The 9,409-nt window shown below is 47.6% G+C and overlaps 1 protein-coding gene across 1 annotated transcript in view; it reads left to right on the forward strand.

Annotated features, from left to right (window-relative positions):
* Nucleotides 1-6,510: 6,510 nt before the first annotated feature.
* The window catches only part of DDRGK1 (DDRGK domain containing 1), a 27,470-nt gene continuing 24,571 nt past the window's right edge, over nt 6,511-9,409 (forward strand). Inside the window, exon 1 of the mRNA XM_017742428.1 lies at nt 6,511-6,712. Within this exon, the coding sequence (XP_017597917.1) occupies nt 6,634-6,712 (79 nt within the window). The 5' untranslated portion in view covers nt 6,511-6,633. The remainder of the gene's footprint in view (nt 6,713-9,409) is intronic.

The raw sequence follows: 9,409 nt of genomic DNA on the forward strand, positions 1-9,409 counted from the left end.
CAGGCCGTGGGGTGGGAGCGCTGAGGCCTGGTGCCGCTGGTGCGGGGGGCTGGGGGTTCCCGGCCTGAGGCGGCCCCAGGGTGAGGGCGCCGGGTTGGAAGTCTGAGTTCTCTCTCGGGGGTTTTCTCAGGGGCTCTGGGCTGGGAAGGTGTCCCTGAGGTTCCTGCAAACGGGGAGGGGAATGGAGAACAGGTCCAGAGAGTCGGTGTCAGGGGCACAGTGTGTAGTGGGAGGCCTGTCACTGGTGGTGTCCTCCAGGGTTGTGTACTGAGTCCAGTGTTTGTAACTTGTTCAGCAGTGACTCTGACAAAGGAGTTGATGCTCCTTGAGTAAGTTCGCTGATGGTACAAAACAAGGAATGGCCGATGCCTCAGAGGGTTGTGCAGCCCTTCCGAGGCACCTCGAAGGGCCGGAGAGAGGATCCGAGAAAAACCTTCTGAAATTAAGCACAGACAAGTTCAGGGTCTTGCACGTGGACAGGAACAACCCTGAGCACTGACAGAGACTGGGGTCTGCTTTCATGGGAAGGACGTGGCTGTTCTGGTGGACAACGAGCTGTCCCTGAGGCAGCAGTGTTCCCTTGTGCCAGGAAGGCCAGGGGGATCCTGGGGTGCATCAGGAAGAGCATTTCCAGCAGGTCAGGGGGTGATCCTGCCCCTCTGCTCAGCACCTGGGGGTGCTGTGTCCAGCTCTGGGCTCCTCAGGATAGGAGCGACCTGGAGTGGCTCCAGCAGAGGCTGTGAGGATGATGGAGAGGCTGCAGCATTTCCTGATGAGGAAAGGCTGAGGGAACTGAGGCTGTTCAACCTGGAGAAGAGACAACTGAGAGGGGACTTCATCCATGTCTGTCAGTATCTGCAGGGAGGGCTCCAGGCATGGCCCAGGCTCTGCTCCCTGGGGCCCAGCAATGGCACAACAGGAACAGGCAGGAACTGATCCCAGGAAGCTCCACCTGAACATGAGGAAGAATTTCTTTACTGAGAGCGCTGGAAAAGATTGCCCAGAGAGCGAGGGTGTGAAGTCTCCCTCATTGGAGATATTCCAGAGCCATCTGGATTCAATCCTGAGCCATGTCCCACTTCTCCACCTCTCCCAGTGCTGGCCGTGGCAGTTCAGGTGTTGTGGGAAGCAGGTGGATGATGCAGCACTTCCAGCCCTGTGTCACTGCTGACCAGTGTTAGATCCGAGAATCATCTGGGTTGGAAAAAACCTTTAAAATCACCGAGTCCAACCATAATCAGCACTGCCAATTCCACTGTGCTGGAAGTGGCCTTGTGTGGGTGGGAGCTGAGTGTTGTGGGAAGGAGTCAGATGTGGCTGTGAACTGGCTGACCTGGTTGTGTTCTCACAGTGGGAGGAGGGAGGTTGTTTGGCTGCCAGGTGTCACATTAAGATGTTCAGTCAGGACAAACTCTGAACTCCTGGTCAATATCTCCACAGATTTTGGGGATGTGGGGTGTTTGGGGGATAGAATTTGTATTATTTTTCTTGTGGGGGAGTAGCTTTGATAATTTTTAATTAAGAGGAAAATAACCCCACACCTTTATTATAAACACAGTCACTCAGTGCAACACTGCTGGTAAGAAATCTGTGTCAAAAGCAGGTTTTGCTGATAATAATTAAATTTTCCAACACATTTCTCACACACCTCTGCTTCCACAAACCTGGTCTAAATCTTTCTCTTGGAAAGGTTTAGAAACTGATGTCATTTCATTGGATTCTTGTGAACGAAGAGATGAACTTCTGGTAAAAGTGAGGGATGCATGTCCTGGAAAAACCTTATCATTTCCTGAGCTTGACTCCTGTCATGATTTAAATAAATCAGGGGCTGTGGGGCTGGGGAGGATTTATTTTCTCTTTAAGCATTCAAAGTTCTAAATTGAAGCCGAAGCATTTGTTTTAAATAGTGGGAATTATTTTTTTTTTAAAGTTTTAATACTGATTTTGAGTACGTTGGTTGAAGTTAATTTACATTCAGGATAATTTAATCATGTTGAAGCCTTTTATTGTGGCAACTTTTTGACATTTCCAAATTGGTCTTGCATTTTTTACTGTGGTTTCAAGATATTTTTTACTTTAATATATTGGTTTCTGTCATGATAAAGCCCTTTACAGGATTTCAGCTGCCGAGGATGACTTTGTTCTCTGTACACAACAGAAATTATTTTTCAGAACCACTGGGACTGCGGTGTATTTAATAGCTACAAAATTTAGTTTTAAGCAGGAATTTGCTTTCCTGTTCAATTTTCTTAGGTGGAAAATGGAATCTGCCACAATTCTGCCAATAAATCTGTGTTGCCACAAGGAAAGGACTTGAAACCAGGGACATTTGTCTTAAAGAAGTGGTGGGAGCTCTCACCTTTCCTCGTTAACATGCAGGGATTGGGGCAGCAGCTTCCTTTCATGTTTTCTCTTGGAAATTGCTTTTTAAAAATGTTCAAGACTTGCATGCTTTAGGGAGCTAAGGATCAGGAGAGGTAAATCCTGTACCTTTGTAGTCCTTGGAAAGGTCACTTGGAGCAGCACAGTGTTTCCAGCAGGATCATGCCTGGACTTGTTCTGCTGAAAATGAAAAAAAAAATAGTATTTTTGGTTTTTCATGTGGTTGCCACATCTCTTTGTGATAAACTGCACTGGGCTAAAGCACCTCGCTGGGAGGCTTCCACCTGTTAAATGTTGAATCCCTTTCTGAATTTGACAGGTTTTGCATGGAGGCAGAAGGTGCTGGATGGTGCCACCAGCGTGGTGGGAAGTGCCACCACGTGTGAGGGTGCAGCAGGTGGAGCTCTGTCCCTTTCTGAACACCCTCCAGACCTGCCAGCCCAGGTGTCACCTGCTTGTCTGATGGAACTGAGAGGAAGGTGCTGTCATAGGCAGGGGGTTCCTTCTCAAGAAAAGCAGCTTTGCTGTAAGCAGAAGTTTGCACGATTTTGTGAAGGGGCAGATTTCTACCTGGAGAGTGTAAAACCAGGTCCTGATCTGGGCTCTGAAAGATTCCATGGTGTTTTTTGCAGTGGTGCTTCACGTCCAGTTCAGGAAATATTTCTGCTTTCAGAGCACAGTTCAGTTCTCTCTCCCTTCGGGAAGCAGACACAACCAGAGTCTCCAAGCTGCTGCTGTGCCCTGGCTGACAAGTCAGCTGAAATAATCTCTTGACTGCACTGATGCTTCCTGAACACCGAGGTAGAGCTGCTGTGCCCAGCACAGAGCTGTTCCTGGGCTTTGGGGGCTGAGTCAGACCCTGGACAACACAGCTTAAAATACAAATTGAGCCCATGTCCATTTCCCAGACGGCTGTTGAGTGTTTTGTTTGTATTACCTGCTAATTTGAGGGGTTTATCTCATTAATTTAGGCTGGTCTGCCATTTTGCAAAGCTTGTGGATCACTTGTCTCACCTCTTTAATGCTGGCCATTAATTTTCACTTAGATGGCTCTGGATCAAGGCTAATTAGTGCTTGTGTGACTAATCTCTGCATGATCTGACTAGCCTGGGGTGCCACTTCTGAGACCTCTGCAGCTACAGGAAAATGAAGAGATGTGTTCAGATAAGTGCAGCAGCCAAACCCCGCCCTGTGCTGCAGGAGGGGGTGAAAAAAAACCCCAGCAGGGACAGACCCCAGAGCAAATCATTCTTGAGCTCAGATCTGATGGTCAGTCCAGTTCCAAGAAAAAGCAAAAGTGATTTTTAAGTGTGTCCTCTATTCTGTGGAGCCTTCCCTCTGTGTGCCATCAGTGGCATGGGGGGAGAGAGAGCACAGCTTAACTTTCAGCGTTCTGCAACAAAGGCTGTGTCTGGAGTCACGTCGGCAAATCCCTGACCCCTGAGGGACCAGGTCCAGGTGTGTTATAGCAGAGCAAACGAGGGTTTGCTCTTCCTCCTGAGAAGGACAGGAAGAAATGCAATGAGTAACATTCGTGTTTTCCAAATGACTGCCCAGCTGAGTGCCTGGCAAACAGAAGCTGTAGAATGCTCGAGTCAGAAAGGTTGGAGAAGCCCTCTAAGATCATCCAGTACCAACCATTCCCCCAGCACTGCCAAGGCCACCACTGACCCCTGTCCCCAGGTGCCACATCCACACGGCTTTTAAATCCCTCCAGGGATGGGGACTCCAACACTGCCCTGGGCAGCTGTGCCAGGGCTGGGCAACCCTCTTGGTGAAGAAATTTTCCATGATATCCAACCTAAACCTCCCTGGCCCAGCCTGAGGCCGTTCCCTCTCCTCCTGTCCCTGTTCCCTGGGAGCAGAGCCCGACCCCCCCCAGTTGCCCCCTCCTGTCAGGGACTTGTGCAGAGCCACAAGGTCCCCCCTGAGCCTCCTTTTCTCCAGGCTCAGCCCCTTTCCCAGCTCCCTCAGCCTCTCCTGGTGCTCCAGCCCCTTCCCCAGCTCCGTTCCTTTCCCTGGACACGCTCCAGCCCCTCAGAGTCTTTCTGTGAGGGGCTCAGAGCTGCCCTCAGCACTGGAGGTGCCCCAGCAGTGCCAGCACAGGGGACGGGCACTGCCCTGGCCCTGCTGCCACCCCAGTGCTGACACAAGCCAGGTGCCACTGGCTCATGTTCAGCCAGCTGTGTGCTGCTGAAAAAGAAACTGCAGTCAGGAAAAATATTTTAGGGACTGGAAGGAAGAAAAAAGCTTCATTAAAACATTTGTTTTCCTACTAAATGACAGTCCATAGTGGCTGGGTGTCTTCTGCTGTTAATGTGGATGTTTGGGAGATGTGACAGATACTCTCCAACAAGTGCTTTGTGTGTTTGACTGTGATATGGGTCAGGTTTGGTGGGGTTTACTGCATCCTGAGCCCACTCCATGCTGGTCACCGTGAGGACTTACTGAGTCTCCTGTAGAGAATTTAATGGAGAAAAGAAGAGAGCTTCGTTCATACATTTTTATCTGTGAGGGTTGAGCTCCTTGGTTTGAAATAAATGCATGACTTATAAATAGATTCCTCTTTCATGAAATGCAAAGCAGTCTCTGTTTCACAGGACAACAGGAACCAAAACCAGAATGAATGAGTGCTGGAACTGCACAGCTCATCTGCTGGGCAGGAGCATCTTTGGAATTACTGAGGGACAGTGAAGCTTGCCAGGTGGAAGGATGCTGACGTTTGAATTGCAGCCTATCTCAAGAACTTAGGAAGAGAAATATAGCATTTGTATAAAAAGCTTTTTGCAGTTTTTGGCATTTATCAGTGTCCAAGAAGGGATCTGCTGCTCTGCCTCTGCAGGAAAATGTTTCCTGTAACATTCCAAACAAGCATTATCATGCCATGAATAGCACTGGGCAAGCCTTGAAGCGGAATGATGGCATCTGGAGCTTGCACTCGGTGCTTTCTCACAGCCCTGTTTTGTCTGCAGAGGTGGATGGGACCGGGAGGGTGACAGCAGTGTGACAGTTCAGTGACTCACTTCCAAATGTCACGGCGTGCTGGGGCTGGAGTTTGTGGGGGGCCTGTGACATCTCTGCTGCAGCAGCCTGAGCTGCTGAGGGCTCTGCTGGCCAAACCCTGCCCCAGGTGGCTCTGCTCTGCAGTCCTCCTGAGCTCGGGGCTGCAGCTGTGTCCTTATCAGTCCCAAAGTCGGTGCTTTGAAGACTGAGATTACTGAGGTGAGCTGCAGGCACACCTTTGGCCGCTGCATAGATTCAGTCATAATGAACCTCATTTTCTGATCAGAGATATGCTAATAGGAGTTTTTTTAGGAAGGCATTGTTTGGATCAGGGGATGCTGGAGACTTGGCACGGTGTGCAAAGCATTTTGTGCTCCTGCTGGGACACATCATAATGCAGCAGATCACAAAATAAATGTGTCCTGAGTTGAAGTAAGTGAGTAGTTCTTACTGCAGTTTTCCGTGAGACTATTTGAATATTTGCCTGAATTAAGGCTTCAGAGTTCATACTTTGGAGGATGGAGCAGATAACACTGTACACAATATTGGTTAGGCTTATCAACAGAATATGCAAAGCAGGTATCAAGCATGATGATATTTTACCATTATCTAATTTTTTTTTTTTTTTTGCATGACTGCCGTAGTTAATAGCAACAGGAGGCCTCAAAAAAAAAAAAATCTGACCGTTTTCTCTGGACAATTTCTGGAATTAACCCACTGGTCAGTTCTGTCCTCCCAGCTGCTCCTGTTAGGATAGTCTTCATTTGCCAGATCTTAATTAGTGACTGCAGCATATGCCGAGAGGATGGCAGTGAGAGCTGCAGTGACCCTTGGTGTCCTGTGTGTACCTACCTGTGTTTTGGGGAGTTGGAATGAATGAAGTTACCCTGTAACTGTGTTTATTTCAACTGTAATTTGTGATCCTTGTTTGCTCTTCAGGTTTTGTTTTGTGTGTAATGATTTACATATTCCTCTCTGAAACATTCATACTCCGAGGTTTCAGTCAGACGAATCTAAGTTACACAAATACGAAATAAAAATAAATCTGAATACTTTAGAAAGAAAAATGCCCTTTTGGGTCCTTGCTGTTTGATAACTCAGAACTGGAGGCAGAAGGGAAAGTCAGATTTAATAGGAATATTTTATTTCCTTCTTGCAGCTGACGAGGAGCACCAGCAGAATGTGGCAGCAGCAGCAGCAGCAGCAGGGGCCAGGCCCCGGCCCCACGGGGAGGAACGAGGAGAGGGGATGCCCAGGCGCCGCAGGAACATGGGGAACAGGCTGATGGCCCAGAGGAGAGCCCAGCAGGCAGAGGAGTGGCTGGAAGGTAACAGCGGCTTCAGCTCGTCTTGCAAACACTGAAACAAACCTTCACGGCAGAGGCTGAGGTTGGGGAAGGGGTGCAGCTGCCTCCTGGAGGAAATTGTTGAGTTTTTCTGATGGATTAGTTACAGTTTGTCTATAATCTGTCTTCTCTCCCTACTTCATCCCCTTTCTCTAAATACTCCTTACATTTAACCTCTGCCTCCTCCTGAGGTGAATCCTGGCTATTTGTGGTGCCACTCTTCCCCTCCTTCCTAAAATCTGCCTTTTGTATTTCTTGCTCAGCCATGCAGGGAATTAAATTAAATTTGGGAAAACAGAATCCACACCTTGCACTGAACAACAAGCTGTAGTAAAATACTGATTTCCTGCAAATTGGTGGGAAGCATTAATTCCCTGATGTAATGTCTGCAAAATGTGGAGTTGTCTCTCCGAAGAGCCATCCAGGTGGGTGATCAGGATCATTTAGATTACCTGGAGATCACCACAGACTGCAGCATTTTGCCAGCAGGTTGTTGGCAATTTACAGTTCACAGCTACATTTCTGTGGTGTGGTTGTAGACAAAAATATGGTGATAAATAACGTCTTTCTACACCCTGTAAGTATAACTCCCTTTTCTGGTGAAGCTTCACACGTTATTATCTTTATTGCTGGAGAGATGATATCACCATGATTCACCCCCCTGGATTCTTTCTACTTTCAGATCGTGGGTGAAGTGTTCAGGCTTTCTGCTCAAGTGGGCTCTGCTGCACTTGAGTTTGCAGTGGAGATCAGGGTGTCTTTGTGGTGTGCAGGAGGTGAAAGCACTGAGCACACACCTCTGTGATGCCTTCATTAGGGACTGTTTGCCCTTTGTTCAGCTCTTCTTGCCCTGCAGTTTGCAGAAAGCCTCACGTTGGCAGGTGAACGTGCTTTTCCAGCTAATTATGCTCAGCACTTTCACAGATGGAGAATGGACAGGTGTGAACTTTTCAACTTTGGTTATTTCTTCTCATGTGATAACATCCTGGAAAGAAAATGGAGTCTAAAAATATTTGGTTTTCAACTCCATACATCAAAAGTTTGAATGCTGAAGGCCGACAGCGAAGCTGTCAAAGCAAACGGCTCATCTTATCTTATCTTATCTTATCTTACTTTGTCACTTGAGCAATAGAAGAATCTGTGTCATTGGGCTTTATAAATAATTCTTTTGCAGCTTTCTGTACATCACATGCAAGTGCTGCTGCTTTTGCATGAAGTTCCCTTTGAAATGACATGCCTCCTTTTATTTGTTTTCTCTAATTTCTTACCCAAATTAAAACGGCTTCTTGCTCTTTGCTTCTGTTTTGTGCTGCTTCTCTGGGTGGTTTTATTCGTATTTTGGGATGGTTTTTCCAAGTGGCTGAGCACAGGTGCACAGCAGCAACACCAAAGCCTTTGGAGACTGAGCACAGACTTGAGCAGAGGAGCTGTGGAGAGAAGCATCTGTCCCTGGTTCCCCAGTACTGAGGTGCTCGGTGACCAGTGGCCATTATTGATTGGGATTAGCCACCCTCTGTGCTGCAAATCCTTCAGCCTGGCCCTGAGCTACCTGTCTTACTGTGGGGTTTGGGTTTTCCCCTTACAAAATGATGTGTTACGTGATTTAAAGCCCTCTCTGTGGACATGTGGCATAAGCCTGGAATCACTCTTGGATTTATCCTCTTTTTTTTTGCATTTTCTCTGTGTCACTGCAGTGTAGAGCAGTTCTGCCTAATTGCTGCCTGCATTTGAACCAGCTGGAATAGCAAGTTCTCTCCACAGCAGAGTTTTGTGCTAAAGAATTCATTGACTCCATGGGAAGAGAGCCCAGTGCAGTGCCAGGCAGTGCAGGACAGGGCTGAAGAGCAAAGTTATTTGGCAATTTAGACAGAAACGCCAAACCCAAGCCAGTCTGCTTTCTCCACTCTTATCTTGTAAATGCTCTGAAAACTTCTGAACATCTGCAACTGAAGCAGATTTTTTTTGTTTGTTTGTTTGAATGTGTTGCAATACTTTACTGGTAAGTTTCTGTTCCGTGCGTGGAATTTCCACTCTGGGCCTGTGCTGAACTTTGGGCGAAGCTGCTTGATCCTACTCTGTCACTCTGATTCACTCCAATAAGTGATTTCTTCACCAGCCCCTCACAGCAAGATACCAAGCACTGACCTCAGGGAGGGTGTGAGGATGCCGTGACCATCCCTGTGTCCCTGTAGTAGTCACAGGGTGGAGTCAGGTGGGAAGTGCTGTTGCCACCCAAGAGTTCTGCCTGTTGGGAGCCAGTTCTGCTGACTCTAGGAAATGTCCCCAAAGCAGCACTTGCAGACTTTGGAGTTGTGGTTAGCACGAGGGTTTTCTGTTTTCCATCTAACAATCAGATTTCAATTCCAGAATGAGAAAGAAGCTTCAAGGGTAAAGTCGTAGGCCACGGTTTCTGCTGCCTGTGCTGAGCTGCTGCATTTTTGCCAGGACTCAGATCTCTCACAGAGTAATGGGGGAGGAAAAACAACCCCAAACCCTGGGCATGAAGATTGAAACCTTCTAATTGTCCCTTCTATAGCTGAAATCTTACTTGCAAGTCTGGATAAGCAGTTATTTAATACAGACAGGGATAGTAAATGATTATTTTCAGTATTCAAATCCACACCCATTGCCAGTGGGGCTAAACCAAGTTGTAATTCTTCCTTCAGCTTGCTGGGGTGG

The sequence above is a fragment of the Corvus brachyrhynchos genome, unplaced genomic scaffold, assembly GCF_000691975.1.
Source record: "Corvus brachyrhynchos isolate BGI_N302 unplaced genomic scaffold, ASM69197v1 scaffold166, whole genome shotgun sequence".
In the NCBI taxonomy this organism is placed as follows: domain Eukaryota; kingdom Metazoa; phylum Chordata; class Aves; order Passeriformes; family Corvidae; genus Corvus; species Corvus brachyrhynchos.